General features: G+C 43.5%; 1 protein-coding gene across 5 annotated transcripts in view; it reads left to right on the top strand.

The window, feature by feature from the left end:
• The window catches only part of CEP55 (centrosomal protein 55), a 51,178-nt gene extending 33,596 nt beyond the window's left edge, over positions 1-17,582 (top strand). For all 5 annotated transcript variants that reach the window (XM_075935154.1, XM_075935156.1, XM_075935157.1 and 2 more), the window contains 4 exons: positions 6,374-6,690; positions 9,402-9,473; positions 12,573-12,698; positions 16,454-17,582. In XM_075935154.1, coding sequence (XP_075791269.1) covers positions 6,374-6,690; positions 9,402-9,473; positions 12,573-12,698; positions 16,454-16,660 — 722 coding nt within the window. In that variant the 3' untranslated portion in view covers positions 16,661-17,582. The remainder of the gene's footprint in view (positions 1-6,373; positions 6,691-9,401; positions 9,474-12,572; positions 12,699-16,453) is intronic.
• The last annotated feature ends 5,480 nt before the right edge of the window (positions 17,583-23,062 follow it).

The raw sequence follows: 23,062 nt of genomic DNA, 5'->3' as shown, positions 1-23,062 counted from the left end.
GGGCAGCTTAAAACAAAGGAGGTGTGATGTCAACTTTCCTTTATTTTTTCCGCCAGTTAAGCTTCCTAAGATGTTGACTCTAAAGCCTTTTGACATTTAGAAAGTTACTGCTATTTCATTTGTTTTTGTGATTGGAATGAGGAAGAATTTGGGTAAAATCCATGGGCCTGGGAGATGGGAAGAACTGGAGAGGAGAAAGGCATGAAGACTCAAAGAGAGGGTAGGAAAAGAAATAAAGAAAGAAAATAATAATTCTGATCCCTGAAGGGAGTGCTAAAGTATTGAATCAAGGATGCCATGCTTGACCTATTGACCTTTGTGCAAACAAACATCCTGTTGATATCACTTAGAAATCTACTGTGATTGTGTGTCTTAAACAAGCTCCAAACCCCACACCGTCTCATGAAACAAAGTCCATCCCTCCCCAGAGAACAAATGTGATATCCCTGTCATTTTTCCTACCCATGTTCCTGTAATTGGTTAAGCTACTCCTTCCTATAACTTCAATTCGATATCCCAAGGTACACACTGTGCCTTGATGAGAGCTTCACTGAGTACACTTGTGTTTTGAGAACTACTATCTCAGGATGCTGTCTTGGCATGGACTTTGCTGAAAGCAGCACTTTTCTTAGTATCTATAACTGAATATTGGGAGTTGTACACTTGCAGTGCTACAGCTCTTAAAGAAGACAAGTACACCTGTTTGGGGGAAAGAAAAGTAGAGTAAGAGTAGATCTCATTCAGTCTGACTTACATTATCAACATGTCTGTCTTACATAAAGCAGACTATAGCAGGTTACCTCTCTGTGGCAGGAAAACATGTATAAAAGTGCAGCAAGTAAACATAAACTGACTATGGTTTGAGGAACTGCCTAGGGTATTTCCAACCAGATTGGCCACAGAAACTAATAGTGTAGCCATCAGAGAGCATGTCCAAAAATCCTGTTCCTCACCAAGAGGAGGCCCTTGTTACTAAGGGTGCTAGAGCTCTACCTGACTGAAAAAGTGATATTGAATGGGAGGAAATATGTTGTCAAGATTTGGGTGCACAATCACCTGAAGAGATCAGCTCTCAAACATATTGGAGAGGGAAATAAAAAAAAGTCAAGAAATTATATTCTACATGTGACATAACTATAAAAACTTCCAACACGAATAGCTTTTCTTACTGGTTTACTTATTGTCTTCAGGAATGGCTTTGTTGAGAAGCAGTAAAATTAGCTATCTTGCAGGAGGTGACCAAATACCTGATAAGCTAAAGGGTAAGAGGGATGTTAAAAGCACAGCTGATAGTTGACTGATCTCAGTTGCATAGCTGATCAGTTTGAGAGGTAAATAGTTGCTGATGCAAGAGAATGGAGCAGAGACAAGAATTGTGCAGCTTCCAATTTATCTCAAATTTGACATGAAACTACAAAAAATATTTGGAACCAAAGATCACTAGGATGTTCTGTATCTACTTTCTACATGCTGCATGTGCCATCTCTTCCTATTTATCAAAACTCAGAAATTGTTTGACTTATTCCTTTCAACTGTGCATTTCAAAGATGCCTTTTCCTTTGTTAAAAAAACAAAACCTTCTGGGCGTTAGCTTGCATGGGGGAGCTTTCGGAGTACTCCTTTGCTGTGGCACACAGTCCAAATTAAAGGGAGCACTGCAGAAGAGCGCCACATTAGCATTGCTTCAAACAGATGCATTCATTGACTTTTAATATTAGAAAGCAGGGCCCTTTTGTCAAAGAGAGATTATGGACCTCCTATGCATTTGCACTCAGTTTATTTTCCTGGCATAAATGAAATGTGAAATTTAATTCTCATGATGAAATCATGACTTCTTCACATCAGTGGAATATTATTAGGGTCTGTCACTTACCTATACTGCTACATAACCTGGTTAATCCAAGAACAGATTTTCATTTTTAAAACTTGAATATTGATTCAGGTCTTTTAAATATTAAGCAGCAGTTCAGATACCATTAAATTATGACAATCTGTTCTAAAAAAACAGTACAGGCAGTCCCCGACTTACGCGGATCTGACTTATGTCGGATCCGCACTTACGAATGGGGCTTTCTCGCCCCGGAGCTCGCAGGCAGCGATCCGCCACCTCGACCTCTGGGGCGAGAAAAGCTGCTCCCGGTGGTCTGCTGGAGACGGTCCCCAGCAGACCAGAGACACCGGGAGCGAAGCCACAGCCACGGCGGGTTTCCGCGCTTCTGAGGCTTTGCTCTGGCAAAGCCTCAGAGGCGCGGCACCCCGCTGCCGCTGCGGCTTTGCTCCCAGTGTCTCTGGTGTGCTGGGGGGGGCGCAGCTAGTGTGCCCCCCCCAGCAGACCAGGCTTGTGGACCCTGGGGCAGAGCAGCTGGGGTGCTGCCGGTTGGTCCTGCAGCGCCGCTCTGGGCACTACTGAACCAACCCGGCAGCACCCCAGCTGCTCTGCCCCAGGCGTCCTGATTCAGCCACTGCTGGTCAGTTTCAGGAGCGGCTGAATCAGGATGCCTGGGGCAGAGCAGCTGGGGTGCTGCTGGGTTGGTCCAGTAGCGCCCAGGAGCGGTGCTACTGGAGCAACCCAGCAGCACCCCAGCTGCTCTGCCCCAGGTGTCCCCAAGTCAGCCGCTGCTGAAACTGACCAGCGCTGACTACAGGAAGCCCGAGGCAGAGTTGCTCTGCCCCAGGCTTCCTGGAATCAGCCGCTGATCAGTTTCAGCAGCAGCTGACTTGGGGACGCTTGGGGTTCTTAAGTTGAATCTGTATGTAAGTCAGAACTGGTGGTCAGTTTCAGCAGCGGCTGAATCTGGAAGCCAGTTCCGACTTACATACAGATTCAACTTAAGAACAAACCTACAGTCCCCATCTTGTACGTAACCCGGGGACTGCCTGTACACCTGTACTTGAATTCTTGGTGCTCTATAAAGTAGTTACATTGCACATAGATTTTTTTCACAACATATTTGTATCCAAATTTAATTTAGTATTAGTTTGCTTACAGATTGAACACATTTGAGATTTTTTTAAAAGGCACCAAACAGACTCCCTAAATACAGGACTGATTGCAGTATTTATGAAAAGTACTTTGGTTAGACTACCTGATTGCACTTGGTTCCTTAAAACTGGTTGAAGTTCTCTCAGCACTACACACTACTGGGAAAACCAGATTTGAATATTCTATTATGAATACTATAATGGTGTTCTATAGTATCCATTGTCTTGAGCTAAGCATGCCACTTTTCAGTTTTTCAGGATTTTTCTGTTCAGAATAATAGATTAAATGGATAATTTCCTATAATTGTACCTTCCCTTTGAATTGAATTTTCAAATCATATCACTAAATTTTGACTCAATAGGACTAGTAAAATATTGGAGTAGATTGGAAAATATTTAAAAAATCAATTAATCATTGGTAAATGAGCCTATAACCCTACAAATGTGAACAAACTATAAACTGATGTAACTCACTCTTCAGGCAAGTTCATTGCTGCTTTTTTCATAATGTTGCTAAATTAGATCATAGTGAAAATCACCATGTATTGATTTCATTGGTGGAATTCCCTATGGGAAGCAGTAAAATGATCACGCCTGTTAATTTCATGCTGCTGCTGCTTAAAAAACTTAAGACTGGGATGTGACCAGTGGTTCTCAAACTTTTTGGCCCATGGCCCACCCCACTCAACACAGACCTTTCCACGGACCGCCAGCCAACCATTCATGATGACAAGATGGGTGCAGGAGGGGATGAAGTTACGGGGTCTGGCTGGGAGGCTGGGTGAAGGAGCGGACTGAAGGTAGGGGCTCTGGCTGCAAGGTTGGGTAATAGAGTGGACTCTGAGGGTAGGGAGTCTGGTTGGGAAGGTGCAGGAATGGGGTGGAGGTGTGGGGTCTGAGCATGAGAGAAATGAGGGGCATTTTCCTGTCTCCATGCCACCTGCGCCACCCCCCATTGCTCCCATTGGCCATGATTCCAGCCAATGGGAGCAGTGGGGAAGCCTCTAGGTGAGCAATTTCCTGCACTGCCATTCCCACAGCCAGGGGAAGCAGCAGCACATGCTGGATCCTGTCTCCCACATGCTGGATCCTGTCCCACCCCCATAACAGGAAGGCTCCCCTCTCCCAGCGGGAAGTAGGCGCTGGTGCTCCAACTTTGTTGGGGAAGAGGGAGGACACAGGGCTGGAGCATCAGTGCAGGTTCTCCACTTCAAGGAGGGAAGTGAGCCTCAAGCCCACAGCCCACATACAAGATGGTCTGAAGACCACACTTTGAGAACCACTGCATTAAACACAGGCATACAAAATCCCATTTAATTAGTTAATTGGTTAAACGTTAAACAGTTAAATGGGGGGGTAGGCAAGGGAGGCCATTCCAGTCTGGTTGGGCTGGAGCGGCACCCCCTGCCCGCCAGAGAGCTGCTGGAGCTATGGATGGAGGCTATTCCTGCTGCTATGGAGCGCCCCTGCCCACAGCAGGCCTTGCAGTGCTCGAGCAGCCCCTACTCACAGTAAGCGGGGGAGGGGGAGCTACTCGAGCCCCCACCAGTTAACCGGTTAACCATTAACATCCCTACAATGGATATGATAGAACCCTCAACTGGAATCCAGGAGTAGCTTCCTTTTTGTACTGCCAAAGCAGATATCCCACCCAAAGCTAACTTGAGCTAGGAAGTGAAAAATCCAGGCAAATAGAAGAGTTTTCAGGGTGTGTCATCTGCTGCAGAAACTACATTTTAAATAAGAAAATGTTCTAGCCCTTATGCATGATGAGAGTTTTTCAAAGCCAAACCAAGCTGGAACCAATGCACTGTTCTGGTCTTCAGGTTGTAGACAGACAGCTTTAGCACTGTAAGTTTCCATTGCTGGTTTTATAGATCCTTGAGGGCAGTACTGAAATTGACATTTGGGTCAGTTTCATTCTGCACAGGCTGTTGATGGCAACCATAAACTGCAGCAGAGGACAGCATTGGGAGAACTCTGGAGAGAGGTCAGATTGAGCCTATGAAGGAGAGGTGGAAAGCAGAAACTCCTCCCATGAAGCAGGCTAAAAGCTGAGGGAAGTTTAAATTTCTGAAGAATAATCCCAGAACCCCATCACAGTCAGGGCCAACTTATCCATTAGGCACAGTGCCTATAGCCCACGATACTTTTAGGGGCCCATGAAAATGTTTTAATTTCTTTTAAAATCAGAAGAGAAAAAATGAACTTTTAGGGTCGAAGAAAATGTTTTTCGACTGCGTTGGTATAAAGATGAATATAATCCAGCCTGGATTATATTCGTTTTTATACCAATGCAGTCGTAAAATATAATTTTTAATATATTTTGGAAGAAGGGGCCCACGAAGGCAAAAGTGCATAGGGCCCACGAAAGTCATAATGCAGCCCTGATCACAGTAGCATGTGTAAAGCAAAAGACAATCTTTGCCATTTTAAAAACCAACAAGTCAAATGCATTTCAGTAAAAAGATTTGATAAGTGCTGTGGGATTTGTTAAATATGATCAATAGCTATTGTTGCTACAATGTGATCAACCTTAATAGTAAATCACATTTTGAATTAGTTATTAAATACAATGTACAAAAAAGTACACAACAGTCTTTATTCCTTTTTCAGTCAAAGAGGATTTGGCTTTCAGGAGTGAGTGTAACCATACTGGTATGTTCACCCTGGTTAGCAAGCCTTGTTCTTGGGCAACTAGTGTCTGGGACACCTTTCAAGAACTGAATTAAGCAATAGGTCTTGGGTAGGAAGCTGGCACTTACAATCAAAGAGTGTGTTCTGCACTGCAGCAGTCTAGATCACAGAACCACAAGATCCTTCAGCTAGTGTCAAGGAGGAACTGAGGAGGGCAGCATGTGATAGCCAATAGGTGGCCTGGCTCATGCTCTGCCCCGTTAATGCTGACCTAGCAGTTAACTGAACTGTGAGAGTTTTGCAGCCTCTGTATCAGGAAACCTAAATCCAGAATTGAGACTCCTGAGTTGATGGTGGGGACCACTCCACTCCCCCTATAACAGTGTGTTTAATGTATAGGAGCCATACAAGAAGCTGTGGGAAAATTCCTCTAGTACAGGAATTGCATGAGGCCAACATAAGCAATTCAGTGCAGTTCTCTTTCATAAATCTTTCCATTTTCCATGTTAGGATTAGTGGGGATGTGCCTGTAACACTAAGCACTATAAGGAGTCTGGTTCACTCTGCTCTAGAAACAGCTCTAGGATACTACTGTAAATTAGAGCAGCATCAGAAGTCATTCTAATTTATGCTGGGGGTTGACACCTTTCAGCATCCCAGAAACCAGAGACTATATGGGTTGCATAACACTACCTGTAGGTATGGCATAGAATCATTTAGAAAACCACTGCCTCATGATTTCTGTCTTGTGAAGGTTACCTCCAAGAAGAAAAACAAAAATATTATGACCGACTTTTACTGACTGCCAAGAATGATCTTGACACTGAAAGACAAACTATAACCCAACTGAAATCTGAACTTAATGAATTCAAAAAGAAACATGAAGAAACAAAACGAGAAGTAATGCATTTAAATAGCGTATTGCAGTCACAATGCAATTTTGCTATGCAGAATCTAGAAGATGAAAACAAAATCAAAGGAGATAAAATACAGAGGTTAAAGCAAGAGAATGAAACTATCAGAGAAAAGCTCAAAGAAGAAAAGAAGAAGACTGAAGATCTCTTATCTCAGGTAAGTGGATCCCATATGCGAGTTTAAATACATTAGCAAAGAGCTAAATTAAAAATATCAACTCCTTAAGCACAAAAGAGGGTCATAATGGTCTGAAACTATTTTACTTTAACAATAACTGTTTTCTGCAGATATCTGGCCCTAGTGTACATAACTTAGGAGTCTGAAAAATCCACACCCTCTGAGCAAAGTATTTAGACCAGCTAAACCACCAGTAAGACAATGCTAGGTTGACGGGATAATTGCCCCATCAACTTAACTTCCACGTCTTGGGAAGGTTGAGTCCTTACATGGAGAGGAGAAGCCCTCCATGGCAGCTGTGCCACTGCATTGTTTTAAGCATACAAACTCTTAGAGTTCTCTTTTTTTTTAATGATTAAAGGTGTTGTCATTCTGCAGTTTTTGGATTTGCACCAAAAGCCTCATAAAATACTCCCTAACACTTTCTTTACTGCCATCTATTATTAGAATCTTTAAAAATTCACCAGATACAATTTACGTACAAAGGTAACCTTGTATGAAGCAAATGCCAGACCAACTATTTCTCTCCCTTGGAGAGAATACTTCACAGCAGCTAACCTGGCTTCACTACCTAAGCTCAGTGATTCAATATCCTCCAGTGTTTACTAAAATCTATTGTTATATACTGAATACTTAAATCACCTATCTCAGGGGTTTCCAAACTTTTTGACACGGGAACCAGTAAATTCATTCACGAGCTTTTGGAGGACTGGTAACATATATTTGCATATTCATTAAGCAAATGACAAATATGCAAATACGTTGGTTTTGGTCCTCCCAAAACCCCCAGGACTAGCTTTAGCAAAGCTTTGTGCACCACCACATCGTGTATTGAAAAGGGGCTCATTTATTTTCAGAAAGCTGACACCATCTTTGGAATTTTTTTATCCATATTCTCATTCCTGATGGTGACTGCACCAGGTTCTTTCCATTCTGACACATTGCAGTGCCTTTAAACCTCACTGTCAGCAGTGGGGATATTTAAAAGGCACTGCTTTTACATTTTTATTCAGGATCTTCGTGCGCCCTGAACTGTCCCACTCCCCGCTGGCCGATTACCTCCCCCCTCCCCGCCCACCTTTCCCTCCCGCCCTGGACCAGCCCCGCTGTCCCCGCCAGCCAATTCTCTCCCGCTGTCTCCTGGCAAGCCCTGCTGCCCCCGCCAGCCCTGCTTCCGCCGGCCGGTTCCCCAGCCAGCTACAGAGGCCTGTCTCCCTCAGCCAGCCTCACTGCCCCCGCCAGCCAGTTCTCCCCGGGATCTCCCCTGGCCAGCCCCACTGCTCCCGCCCCCCCCAGCCAGCCCTGCTTCTGCCAGCCGATTTCCCCCAGCCAGCCCTGCTTCCGCCGACCAGTTCCCCTCCCTATCTACCCCGGTCAGCTCCACTGCCCCGACCCTGCTTCCCTGCAGCCCATATCCAACCCTCCCTCTACCCTCCACAGTCAGCAATAAGAGCTCATCTGGTAACCCTCACTATGCCTCTGCCGGGAGCCTGAAACATATGGCTGCATCCACCCAGCCCGGCTGAGGGCTTGGGGAACCCGGCGCTGCACGGGCAGTCCAGGAGCCCGGAACACCCTGGCAGCCACGCTGAGGCCTGGTATTTTTTTCCCACAGCCCGGTAGCGGGCCGTGACCCATAGTTTGCGAAACACTGACCTATCTCATTTCTTACACTGTGCCCATCGCCATACTTTCTATGGCCTTTTGGCATAACACTTCACTATTTTGTTCTAGCACGTTTTCCCTATGGGAACATTGCTTGCGAAAGGACAATTCTTTGACAGAAGTACTAGTTAACGTGATAGGTATGGACTCCACTGATATATTTTATGGAAAGCTATATGCCTGCACCAAACATCTTATGTGCACAATTGATAAAACAATTGAGAAAGACTAAACTTTTTGTGATAGTCATTATGCAAAGCACAATTCAAGTTGAAAGTAATTTATTGTGACTAGTTTATGCTTTGGCCAGCCCCGCTGAAATGCTCTCATCCATATCAGATTTTAGGTATTGTAAATTGGTTTCCTTGTACACGATGCAGCACTATTTTGTACTGGTTGACTGCTCACATCTGGATTCCCTTTGGACCTTAGAACAGGAGGAGCTATGGACCTGATGCAAACTATATGTAAGGTCCAAAAAGAGGCAAATCTGGGTGTGAGCTTGGACAAGCATGGAAGCTGCTGAAGTAAGCAACTGGCATCTGGATTCTGGGGGGCCAAGAGAATTCTGTAGAGTTTAGCTGTATGAGTTATTGAGGGTAAACTGCTTGTTGGTTGCTGCTGCTACTTGTGACTATTACCCAGGTACTGGTCCTGCTACTTGGAAGATGAACGTTTGCACATAGCAACATGGAGATAATGACCTGTATTCTGAGGGCCTAATCTAAAACCTGTTGAAGTCAATAAGTGTTTCCATTAATTCCAGTGGATATTGATTTAGATCTTAATCACCAAGAAAAACTTTCAGAAAATTTGTTTCCCCTCAGGGGTACTTCATTTCACTGAAGAAGAGCTGAGGGAAGTTCATTTGGCTTGGCTACTATGTATGAGAGATTTCTTGTAGCACTGGAATATGTAATCTTCCAGTTAATCCTGTTATTAAAAAAAGTCAGTTATTCTTTGAGCTTTAATAATTACTATTCGCGGAAGTTTTTGGTTACAAATGCCTTCTATCCACATTTTAGGTCCAACTGTTCCATAAATCTTTGTTAAAACAACAAGAAGAACACACCAGGATAGCCTTGCTGGAACAACAGGTACCAAATTGTACTCTAAAGTTGTAGTAGATTTAATTAGGCATATTAATCCATGTGACTCTTAAAATACTTAAATTTTATTATGTACATATGGTTTTTTAAAATATGACATCCTCAAAGTACAGGTTAAGAACTGGTAGCTGATGCTTTCCCTATTATTGCTGTAGTCTGTAGGACAACATTTTGGGTGGTAAGTTCAGTCTAACTGCAGGCTTACTAATTACACACAGGCTTTGAATAAAATCACTTTTGCTTTAAAGCTGTTCTGAAATCATATGGACACTTCCTTGCAATCTTAAACCTATGCTGTTGCATAAATAAACTCTATTTCTATAAACAACTTCTCCCTTCAACCTCTTCAAAGAAATAAGTTCTTGTTCTGACTGTTTACATCACTGAAATATTTAGAGTAAATCTGTAACAAAGAAAGGTAATACAGTACCTCAGGCAGACTTATATAATAAATAGTCAAATATAAATGTCAGTTAAAATGAAAATGTAATAGTCTATCTTTAAAACCTCGACTCATTTCAATGCTCTCTAAAAATAAACAAAGTCTGTTCTTTTTGCAACAAAACAATTACAATAGAGTCCCGATTATCTGCCCTAAACAGGACTGACAGGTGGTTGGATTACTGAAAATGTTGGATAATAGGGACTCTACTGTAGCTGGTGCTGCTTGGTCCCCATCCCTGCCTGGCCCTGGCCCTGGCCCTTTCCCTCCCCCTCCCTGCAGCTCCCGGACGTGGGCCAGGAGAATGGCCTCGCTCACTGCCCCGTCGCTCTCCTGGTGCCACTAATGCCGCTACTGCCGGCGTCGCTTCGTCCCCGTCCCTGCCTGGTCCCAGCCCGTTCCCTCCCTGCAGCTCCCGGGGACGAAGCGGCGCCAGGAGAGTGACGAGGCAGCAAGTGGGGCCATTCTACCGGCCCGCGCCCAGGAGCTGCAGGGAGGGAAGGGGCCAGGGCCAGGCATGGATGGGGACGAAGCGGCGCTGGCAGGAGGCTTCAACCCGCAGGAGACTGCTGGAGCCTGTTCAGCCAGGGAGGCTGCATGTGGCATAGCGCAGGGCAGCTATGTCGGATAAAGCGGAATGTTGGATTACTGAAGGTCGGATAATCCGGACTCTACTGTATATCAATAATTCTTCGTTGTATTTCCCTGGATTCTTCTTGCTGTCTAAACTTCCCTCCAACTTACTGTTTTAAATTCAGGGATGTGTATGTGTATGTATGTTTGAGAGAGAGAGAGAGAGATTAATATATGCATCCACATACTGGTTAGAAAATGGTCTTTGTGGTATTAGAACCTAAGTTTAACAGATTGGTAATGTCAAGTTTGCAGTATGGATGTCTTTCAACATCATCTTGTTTCACTTTGATAAAAATGTTGAGGTGGCAGTAGTTTCTATTTTCTAACCAAAGGTTGTGCCATATGGTCTTCTGTAGTATATTTATAGTCAAACATTTAAGACTTTAACATCTCTTCCAATAGACACATTGATTTATAACACTGTGTAAAGAGAAACTGCAGCATTTTTATTGTCAGAACTTTGTGCACCAACTCAAACATTAGACCTAAAATATAGATGAAATGTATTCAACTTCTAACATTTAACAAAATGAAAACCATCCAACCAATGAAAACAGAAGCGTGTAGGGACATTGAATGAACTCCTGGCCTATTGGAGTCTCTGCTTCTACCACTGAATTTGGTGCAAACAGTCTTGTTCCCCAGGTTTTACATTAGGGGTGGGCAATCATTTTGAAAAGGGAGCTACTTCACAACTTTCTAAGGGCAAGGCCTTGGGTGAAAGGAGCGGCACCATGCGACTTCTCTTGCTCCCCTGATTGGCCTGGGGGTGAGAGAGTGTGTGAAGTCTTTGCTCTCCAGCACCTAGAGAGAATTGCCAGCTGTTTTTAACAGAGTCTGAGAGCATGCAAAGTCTCTCGCCCCCTGCCCTACCAGAGGTGTGCAGTGGCTAGAGAAAACTGCCAGCTGTTTTAAAACAGATGTCAGTTCCCTCTGGTGCTGGTGCCCCTCGCTGGGGAGAGGACTTCACACGCTTCCCCCGTTGCCAGGTCTCAATTGACCTAGGATGGGGGAGTGGCAAGGCAACCACAGGCCGGATCCACGAGCGTAGCGAGCCAAATCCAGCCCATAGAGGCTGTCTGCCCACCCATGTTTTAGATGACAGTAATGGATAGGAGGCAATTAATGTTTTTAGAAATGATAAAGACTTATTTTACATACTTGTATTATGTCCTGATAGAAAACTGTTTCATTCCCAAAGAGAAACACTCACTTTCAGCTATTTACTATCTAATGACCACACAAGAAATAGTTATTGGGGACAGAGTAAACATGGCTGCTTGAGAATGTTATGCCTGAGGGAGTAATCAGTATTACTAAGAGGAGGACTGGTATTTGTGGAACACAGGAAACTAGAATCAAAGGTCAAGATACCTGTTCTGGACACAGCTTTCATTTTGGGGGAACCTTTGACTAATATTGTTATCTTAGTACTCAGCTCCTTTCTAATATCATTTTGCATATTGACATTGTTTACTAGTGATTGGATTAAATTCTGTCCAGGATGCTTTTCTTTAGCTAATGACCTATTCTTCTATTTTCTACACTTATATATTGTTTTGATTTTTTTTTTTTTTACATCTGTATATTTCCAGTGGCCTTGTATCAAATCTCTCTGTTACAGGGTAGTATCTTATTAAACTCCTTAGTCTTGTGTCTCCTTAAAATTCTATATATGGAAAGCATGTTTACAATATGCAAGTGCAGATATCATGAATATTAATAGGAGTTATGCTTGCACCATTGGCTTTATGCATTGCACAACACTATCCCTAAAAAGTGGGGTATCTTTCCCATCCATATTGCCATGCTGTCATACAACAATCCTGATTACTAGTGCCACAAGGTTACCAATGCCATTTTCAGCCTCTTTAGAGTACTGTATTGTAGCTTAAAATTAAATAGATCAATGTACAACCACAGTCAAAAATTGAAACTTATCTCCAATAGGAATTTGTATTCTGTAGTTCTAGCTCTGTAACTTTTTTTTTTCTCATTGGATTTACCAGATCCAAATGTGCACTACAGATTTTGAGAATGAAAAGCTTGATCGCCAGAAATTGCAGCATCAGTTGAATAAAGTTCTTAAAGAACTGCGCAAGGCAAGGGAGCAAATAACACGACTGGAGCCATTGGTGAGTGCTGAATGCATTACGGCTGAATTCAAGAAGTCTGCCTTCAGCAGGGGTTTTACTTCTATACATATGCCTGGAACTCCTGTAAGTGATGGACCTGCTTGCACTCATCAGTGAGAGAAAAAACTCCAAAGCCTGTAAATTACTCAGTAGAAAAACTGAGGAGTCAGAGTAAAATAGTAAACCCCAGCCTATGTGATTCTCCTGAAGTGCTCCTTGTCCTCATTATATGTCCTAAATTTGAATTTTTTTGAAGCTGATTATTGGTCATGGTTTTGTACATTCCTTATTAGGTTAATTGCATATACCCAGTCTTCCTTAGCTGGCTGCTGTTCCCTCTAATTCAGTTACTACAGTGGAAATAGCGGTATGTGTTATAACAATGAGGAGTCCTGTGGCACCTTAAAGACTAACAAATTTATTAGGGCATAAGCTTTCATGGACTGCAGCTCACTTCCTCAGATGCATGCAGCGAAAGCTTCAGTTTGCCAGGGATTTATACAGGCAGTCCCAGGGTTACGTACAAGATAGGGACTGTAGGTTTGTTCTTAAGTTGAATTTGTATGTAAGTCGGAACTGGCTCCAGATTCAGCCGCTGCTGAAACTGATCAGCGGCTGACTACAGGAAGCCCTAGGCAGAGTTGCTCTGCCCCCGGCTTCCTGGAATCAGCCGCTGATCAGTTTCAACAGCGGCTGAATCTGGACTCTTGGGACAGAACAGCTGAGGCACTGCCGGGTAGGTCCCCGCAGGACCAACCCGGCAGCACCCCAGCTGCTCTACCCCAGGCGTCCCGCAACAAAAGCCTGGTCTGCTGGGGTTGGGGGGGCGCACTAGCTGCGTCCCCTCCCCCCCCCAGCAGACCAGGGAGACCCGAGCAAAGCCGCGGAGGAGCAGAGGTCCCGCCGCCTCTGCAGCTTTGCTCCTGTCTCCCTGCTGTGCTGGGGGAGTCTGCCCCAGCACAGCAGGGAGACCCGAGCAAAGCCGCAGAGGCGGGGAACCCCGCTGCCTGTGCGGCTTTGCTCCGGGGCAAAGGAGCAAAGACACACGGGCAGCGGGGTCCCGCCGCCTGTGCGGCTTTGCTCAGGTCTCTCTGCTGTGCTGGGGGGGACTTCCCCCCCAGCACAGCAGGGAGACAGGAGCAAAGCCGCAGAGGCAGGGGACCCCGCCACCTGTGTGGCTTTCCTCCAGGGCAAAGGAGCAAAGCCGCACGGGCAGTGGGGTCCCGCCGCCTGTTCGGCTTTGCTCGGGTCTTCCTGCTGTACTGGGGAGTCCCCCCCAGCGCACCAGGGAGACCCGGAGCAGCTTTTCTCGCCCCAGAGGACGCAGTGGCGGGACCGCTGCGCTCTGGGCGGTCCCGCTGCCCGCGAGCTCCGGGGCGAGAAAAGCCCCGTTCGTAAGTGCGGATCCGACATAAGTCGGATCCGCATAAGTCGGGGACTGCCTGTACATACCTATAGAAATGAGAGTGTTAATGAGGCTAATTAAGTCAGGATGGATGCAGCCCACTTCCAACACTTGATAAGAAGGTGAGAATACCTAATGGGGTAAATTCCTTTTTGTAATGAGAGAGCCAGTCCCTGTTCTTACCCATTCTGACGGTGTCAAGTTTGCATATGAATTCCAGCTCAGCTGTTTCATGCTGCAGTCTATTTTTGAAGTTTCTTTGCTCAAGCATGGCAACTTTTAATTCTGTTACTTTGTGTAGGGATGTAAATGAATAGTCAACTAGAGTATCAACTACTTTCTTCACCCCACCTCCCTGCTGCCTCTGTGAGAGGCAGCAATGGGTGGGGAAAACAAGAGCTAGTGCTGGCTAGTGGGGAAATGGGCTAGTGGGGAAATGGGAGCCAGCGTAAAAGCCAGCTCCCCCCAGCACCATCTCCGCAGTGCTGCCCTGCCCCCTCCACTGTTCCTCCTGGGATATCCCCACTGCGGCTCCACAAAGTGATCCTTATCGACTAATCATATAGGTAATACAAATTGTATTGACTACATGATTAGCCAGATAACTGCAATTTAACATCCTTATTACTGTGTGTCTAGAGAAGTTAAAGTCGTCTCCTACTGGTTTTTTGATGTTACTGTTCCTGATGTCTCATTTGTGTCCATTTAGTCTTTTGTGTAGAGACTGTCTGGTTTGTCTAATGTACATGGCAGAGGGGCATTTCTGGCACATGATGGCATATATCACATTAATAGATGTGCAAGTGAATGTGCCCTGATAATATGGTTGAGGTAACTAAGTCCTGTGATGTCACTACGGTAGATGTGTGGACAGAGCTGGCAGTGGGGTTTGTTGCAGGGATTGGTTCCCGGGTTAGTGTTTCTGTTGTGTGGTGTGTAGTTGGTGGTGAGCATTTGTTTTAGGTTGGGGCACTATCTGTACACAAGGATTGGTCTGCCTCCCAAGGTCTGTGAGAACAAGGAATCATCATCTAAGATATGTTGTAGTGTAGATGCTTGATGATGTGTTGGAGAGATTGTAGCTGGGGGCTGTACACAGACCTGAACAAAACCCCGTTGCCAATTTTGATGCACATTGTGGGGAGTGGAGCTGCTGCCAGGGAAGCTAAAAATGATATACACTATAATTTAAAGGTACTTAAATGTGAAATCTAGTCAGGTTCAAAAAGAGTTAAAAGCATTGTTAGGAACTAGGGATGTTGGCATACAGCCATTTAAATCATTAACCGATAAGCCTAAGCTTATCAATTAATCCAAATGACTACACACAACCATCCCCCATGGTGCCTCTGATATGGAGGCAGCAAGTCTGGGGAGGCAGGAGCTGGTGCCCGTGGGGAGCTTTTAAGCTGGCTTCCCACAGAGCCTCCTGCTCCCCTGCTGTCTCCCACAGAAGCAGCATTGCTGGGAGGCAGACAGGAGCCGGTACATACAGGAAGCCAGCTTTCAAGCCAGCTCCCCAGGAGTATCAGCTCCAATGGAGCAGCCTTTCCCCCCTCCCCATGCTGCTACCTCTCTATCAGCACGGTGTGGGGGGTGCAAATGGGAACCGTTATGTGCACAGAGCTGGCTCCACAGAGCTACCTCTTCCCCTCTCTCCCTTGCTTCCTCCCACAGAGGCACCAGGGGTGGGCAAGGCAGGAGTCGAAGTAGCCTCTGTCCACAGGGGCCTTGTATCCCCCGCAGATAGGGGCTGCTCCTGCAGAGCAGTCTCTGTCCATGCCAAGCCCAGGATTGCCATGGACGGAGGTTGCTTCATGGGATGCTAGAGCAGCCTCTGTCTGCAGAAAGCTTGGGCCCCTCACAGACAGAGGCTGCTGTATCAGATGTCACAGCAGGGGGTGGCAAGTGGGAACCAATCTAGGCAGGGAAACGATTTTTAAACCAGCTCCCCTCGCAGACTGGCTCTGTCTACTACCCCACACTGCTGCCTCTGTAACAGAAGCAGCAGTACAGAGTAGTAGGGGGCTCCCCAGGAGTGGGACCGGGAGTGCACAGGCTGCTGGGCCCACCCCCGGGGAGTACTTTAGTAACTGTGTAACTGCTAAAAATTGTTGCAGCTACACGATTACTAAAATACATGATAAATCCCAGTTAGGAACTACAATGGCATCCAGAGCCTATTAGCAATATTTGAGGTTGTATAGCCAATTTGCATTACTATTTCTGTAAGACATCACCTATTCATTGGATATCACTGTGCTGTCAGATGTACCCTGTATTGTATAGTATGTTTTAGGCTGCCAAATTTAAGTAAAAATAACAGTTTCAAATGAAAACTTTTTTTCAGAAACTCCAAGAATTTGGATGTGTAGAACCATCAAATGGTTTGCAAGCAGCATTCGAAGATATGTTGACATTAAATGACAAAAATCCTTCGCTGAAACGTTCAAATCTACTTGATGAAAGCTTCCTTGAGTGTCCCAAATGTAAAGTACAGTATCCAACAAGCCAGCATAGAGAGTTGCTAGCTCATATTGACTTCTGTGCAGATTAAACTCCAAATGGAATTACCATATGTATACTGCATATTAAATGCAACCAGGGTTCTATCCCACAAAAGAAAATAATGACTTTTTAATTCCTTTTCCTTTTTAAGGTTATATAAAAGACTAGCATGTCAGTTTCATATTCCAATTTAACAAGAATGGAAAATTATTGTAATTTATTTGGCTTTGTATAAATATTTCACTCTGCTTTTTTGTGAAAAGTTATCTGGAACCACAGGTTCAATGAATGAGAATTTAACAGAAATAGGAATATTTTAAAATTGTAAACTACTGACTTTGTTTTTGCACTATTAAAGTTATGTATTGGGGCCAGTAGAAATACCAGCTAACTCCCTTAAACCGTCTTCTTCTGTGTCCCATATCTAACTACCTTGTACCACATAAACAAGCCTCAAAATGAAGACTGACAAACTTCTAGAATAGCTATATAAATTTGGGCTTGCCCTTAATATAATTGCATTCCACCAGAGAGTTGGTTCAACATCTTGATATCAGAAACATTTTTCCAAGGGAACGGGGATTTTTTTTCTGCTGATGGTTGGTGTTTGTTTACTCATCACTCACTTCCTTGTATCAAACAATTTGGTGTGAGCTAAGGCTGTTATAGAAATGGTGGTCGGTGTGCACACGCTTCTCATACCAATATTAAATGCGGAGAACAAATTTCTTCCCGGAAAATATTAATTTACTGAAAAATAGGGAGCCCCAGACTCAGAGAGCAGGCAGGCACCTTTTTAGAAGCTGAAATGTCAGTTTATTAGATAGAAGCACACTCCTGTTTGCACTTCTATATACTATTGCTTAAAGTTGTAAAATGTAACTTACCAGGAAACCTCTTTTACTTCTATGGGGAGATTTAAGATTCCGTATTTTGCAAATGAAATAAATAAAATGCAGTTGGGTTTCTCATTCTGAAGTCACTGTGCTTATTTTTTTTAATTAATAAAGGCTTGCCCTCTGGTAAGTAATATTATGGCAAATCTGGCCCCTTGCAAAATGTCTCTATTAGTGTTTTGCTTTATTTGAACCTTCTTCTATGTGTGTAATTAGAAATGTCTAATTAACAGTGCTTAACTACTAGATTCATCTTGAACTTTCTTAGGGTTGTTTCTATTTTGAACAGTGAGCTTTTTAATAAAAAGGTTAACTTCTTACCACATGACTATGAATACCTTAGGTTGGAATATAGGAATTATCATAATGGATGAAATGGTCCATCTTGTCCAGTCTCCTGTCTCTGACAGTGGCAAATATCAGATGCTTCAGAGCTGATACAAGAACCTCATAGTTGGCAGAAGTGGGATAATCTACCCCAATGAATGTCTCATTCTAATAGTTAGAGATCTGTATTAAATCTTGAAGATTAAGGCATTTTGTTCTTTCCAAAACTTGATTTCATTTATTGTTATAATGCTGAGTGTTACTGTTATCCATCCTTTTGAATCTTACCAAGTTCTTGAGCTCTATCATGTTCTGTGACTTAGTGCTACAGTCCAATTACACACTGAGTGAAAAAATATTCTCATCAGTACTGAATTTACTTTCTGTGTCACTGATTGTTCCCTTGTTTGTGTGGTGAAACAGGGAGAACAGAGCTTCCAGTCCCCCTTCTCCATCATTTGTTATTTTATATACTTGTATGATGTCTTCTTTCTATGGCAAACAATCCCAGTCAGTCTCCTTTGTGAGTTTTCCCAAGCCCTTAATTCATTGGTGCTGGTCTCTGAGCCCCTTTTGTTTCTGCAGTATCCTTTTTGAGATGTGGTGACCAGAAAGGCATTGAATAATTTAATAACTACATCTGAGCATTAAGCAGAAGTTTTCATCAAGTTGTCCTAAGACTCAGGTACATTTCCTGAGTTACTTTAGAAACCTGTAAGCATATGAGCAGCTGATTTTCACACACACCCCACTTCTGTTCTGTGTTACTTTGTATCTATCAATAGTGAGCGTCATCTGTTGTTATTATTAGGTCCCTACCAAAGTCACAATCTGTTTTGATCAATGTCATGGTCAGAGGATTTTAAAAATCATAATTGTAATTATTTCAGCTACTTAAAATGTTGTAAGTCTAGGGGTAGAGTTTGTAGCACTGCTACCCTTACTTCAGTACTGCTGAGAGGTGTGAACCGATGTTTTTTCTTTAATAAAATAGTTGTATAGCAACCCTTCAACTATTTTTTCAAATACCAAGATCATCATATAAAACCACCATGTTAATTCCTAACAATTCTGTTTGCTAATGTAACTCTGTTTTTGAATTCCATGTTCTATTTGTTTCTTTGCTAAAACATTCTTAGCAATGTCCCGCGGGAGAGTATTGCCTCGCTGTTTTATTTGCCATGTGCAAATAAGACTTTTATAAATGTCTTCATGCAAGGAATGCAATAAACAATCTGTTCACAACTACTCAGTTAAAATCCATTAAGAAGGCACATTGTTTAATCATATCTGCAAGGAATACTATCAAGTTGAACCACGCACACATTTAGAGTTGATCATGCATCACCACTAACCTGAAAAGAATACAATACCTTCAAGGGATCTATGAGAACAGATTTTCCTTCCAAAGTGCAGCAGACAATGAAAATGTGCCAATAGAGCTAATATAAAAAAGCATTTCAGTATTGACCTATGTCCTATTATATACTGCAAAATGGCTTCCACAGTCATATCCTGTTTTTATACAACTCAGAGAGGTTTCAGATCTATGCAGTCAGTTTGGATGGGACAAAATTAACTACTTTAGTAACAAGTTACTATGTGATCACATTCTTACACTTGAAATATTTACCTTATTCAAAGTTATGATTCCACATCAACTATTTAGGGTCCTTCATTTCAAAAGGCCTAACATTAAGGGAACTAGGTAGGAAAGCGGACTGGACTGAAACATTCAAGGATATGAATGTGGAGGAGGTTTGGAATTGCTTTTAAGTCAAGGTTGCAGAAACTAGCTAGAGCTTGCACCCCAAAGAAATGGAGAAGAAAACCATAGGGAAGGGTTTAGACCATAAGAAGGGCCATGCTGGGTCAGACCAAAGGTCCATCTAGCCAAGTATTTATTTGATTGATTTAAAATATTTTTACCCCACCTCTCTATTTAAAATATTCAAGGCAACTTACAAAATTTTTAAAAACAATACAAATATATACAAAAAAATTAAAATACGAGACCCCAGAGGGACATAAAACCTGCTAAAAATGTCTCGAGAGGAGAAATGCACACACAGACTCAAACACCAATAAAAGCACGAGTAAAAAGGGTGGCTTTAGCCTGATGCCGAAACAATGCTAACACTGGCGCTAGGCGAATGTCCCGGGGGAAAGAATTCCACAGATTGGGTGCAAAAGCTGAGAAGGCCCATCTCCACGTAGATATTAATCTTATCTCCATAAGTGGGGGAACACTGAGCACAGTCTCCCCAGCTGACCTCAATCCCCAGGTAGGTACATATTGGAGAAGACGGTCCTTCAGATACCCCAGACCCAAACCATTTAGGGCTTTATAAGTCATAACCAAGACCTTGAATTGTTCCTGGAAACATACTGGAAGCCAGTGCAGCTGCCGGAGCATTGGCATGATGTGCTCTGTATAACGAGTATTAGTTAAAACTTGAGCAGCTGCATTCTGGACCAGCTGAAGTTTCCAAAGGCTCTTTAGAGGCAGCCCCACGTAAAGCGTATTACAGTAATCCAGTCGGGATGTAACAAGAGCATGGATCACTGGTCAAATAGCCTGTCTTCCAACAGTGGCCAATGCCAGATGCCCCAGAGGGAGTGAACAGAACAGGTAGACCTAAAGTGATCCCTCTCCTGTCATTCATTTTCACCCTCTGACAAACAGAGGTTAGGGACACCATTCCTACATATCCTGGCTAATAAGTATTGGTGGACCTAACTACCATGAATTTATCTAGTTCTTTTTTGAACCCTGTTAAAGTCCCAATCTTCACAACTCCTCTGGCAAGCCGTTCCACAGGTTGACTGTGCGCTGCATGAAGAAATACTTCCTTTTGTTTGTTTTAAACCTGCTACCTATTAATTTTGTTTAGTGTCCCTTAGTTCTTATATTATGGGGAAAAGTAAATAACTTGTTCTTATTTGCTTTCTCCATAGCTGTCATGATTTTATAGACCTCTATCATATCCCCCCTTAATCTCCTCTTTTCTAAGCTGAAAACTCCCAGTCTTTTTCATCTCTCTTCATATGGCACCTGTTCCAAACCCCTAATCATTTTTTCTATTTTTGGAACCTTTTCCAATGCCAATATACCTTTTTTGAGATGGGGAGACCACATCTGTATGCAGTATTCAAGATATGGTGTACCATGGAGTTATATAGATGCAAAAAGATATTCTCTGTCTTATTCTCTATCTTTTTTAATGCTTCCTTGGTTGCAGACCAAGCTGGAAGAACAAGCATCTCAAACAGAGAGAAAGCAGAAAGCCTACAAGGAATGGAAGATTGGGGGGCGGGGGGTCAGCAAGGAGAGCTACCTCTTGGAAGGCAAACAGTGTAGGAATAAAGGGAGAACTGCCAAAAGCCAAGCAGAGTTGGATATTGCAAAGGGAATTAAAATCAATAATAAAATTATTAATAAAAGCTTTATAGACTTCTATATAAGAACAAGACAAGGAAAAAAGAAGCAGGACCACGAAACACTGAGAATGTAATGGAGATTAAAGATCAACTAGGCATAGGCCAACATCTAACAAAAATTTTAGCATAGTTAAAAACAGGCAATAAAGATCTTAAGGATAGTGGCAGAATGGCTAATGGGAATGAGGATATGGAAATAGAAATTACCATAAACAAGGTGGAAGTCAAAGTCAAACATCTTAATGGGACTAAATTGGGGTGTCCCAGATTATCTTCATTCGAGAATACTAAACAGGCACATGGTTTTTAATGAACATGAACTCAGTGGTCATGCCCTCTGACTGGAGAATAGTACTATTATTTTTCAGAAAGGGAAAAAAGTTATTAGGAAACTACATTCCTGTTAGTTTGACCTTAATTGTATGTAAGGTCTTGGAACAATTTTTGAAAAAAAAAAGTAGTTAAGTACAGAAGTGTTAATGATAATTGAAATAAAATACAGCATGGTTTTATGAAAGGTAGATTGTGCCAAACCAACTTGATCTCTTTCTTTGAGAAGAAAACTGATCTTTTCAGACAAAGGAAATGCAATAGATCTGATCTAACTTGATTTCAGTAAAGCATTTCATACAGTTCAACATGGGAAATTTCTAGTTAAACTGGAGAAGTCGGAAATTAATATGAGAATTGAAAGGTGGATAAAGAACTGGTTAAAGTGGCAACTACAACAGGTCACACTGAAAGCTGAACTGATAGCCTTGAGGGAGATAACTATTGGAGTTCCTCAGGGATCAGCCTTGGGACCAATCTAATTTAATATTTTACTGACTTTCATATAAAAAGTGGGAGTAAAATAAAATTCATAGCTGACCCATGAGAGGTATTGCCAGTATGAAGGACTAGAATATCATGCAAGAAGATCTGAATGACCTTTTAAATTATAGTAATAGAAATAGGATGAAATGTAATAATTCAAAGCCCAAGGTCACGCATATAGGGCAGGGATTGGGAACTTTTGGGGGACTAGGGGTCCACTGACCCACAGAAAAATTAGTTGGGAGCCACACACAAGTGAGAAGCCAAACAAACAAACAAAACCCCCAATCCGCACAGACCTGGCCACCAAATGAGAAGGAGAAAAAACCTTCACAGATGTGGCCCCCAACTGAGAAGCAGGAAAAAAGACTCTACTCAAGCTCCAGACACATGAGGGAGTGAGGAGATGCCAAGGCTCAGGGCTTATCCCCAGGCCTGGATTAACTCTTCTGGGGGACCCAGAACTAGTGGATTTTGTGGGGGTCCCAGGCTCTGGGGTGGAACAAAAAATGGGTTCAGAGTGCAGGAGGTGGCTGATGGGGAGTGTGCTGAGGGAGGTCTAGATGGGAGGTACCATTCAGGAGTGGGTGGGTGGGGGTGTGGAGATCTGGGAGGGAAGGTGCAGGAGTTGGCTGGGAGGGGGGGAAGCAGAGGATGGGGCACCTACCTGGTGGAGCTCTTGGTGGGGCTTACATGTGTCTCTGCACATTACAGGGAAGCTCTCCATGCAGGCACCACTCTCCAGTGTTCCCATTAGCCAGGATTCCCAGCCAGTAGGAATGACAGGGGACAGTGCATGCAGGGAACACTTCCCCACAGTGCGCAAAGCCACATGGAGACTCTTCCTCCCCGTGCCAGGCAGAGTCCGTGGCCCCAATCCGGTCCATGACTTGCTTTGATCGGGCCAGCAAAGCTTGGGGCTCACTTCCCCACTCCCCACATGTGTAACTGCTGAAAATTTCCTCTGGAGG

Source organism: Pelodiscus sinensis, chromosome 8, assembly GCF_049634645.1.
Source record: "Pelodiscus sinensis isolate JC-2024 chromosome 8, ASM4963464v1, whole genome shotgun sequence".
Classification (NCBI taxonomy): Eukaryota; Metazoa; Chordata; order Testudines; family Trionychidae; genus Pelodiscus; species Pelodiscus sinensis.
The sequence above is the reverse complement of the archived record's forward strand: the minus strand, read 5'-3'. Positions and strand labels throughout refer to the sequence as shown.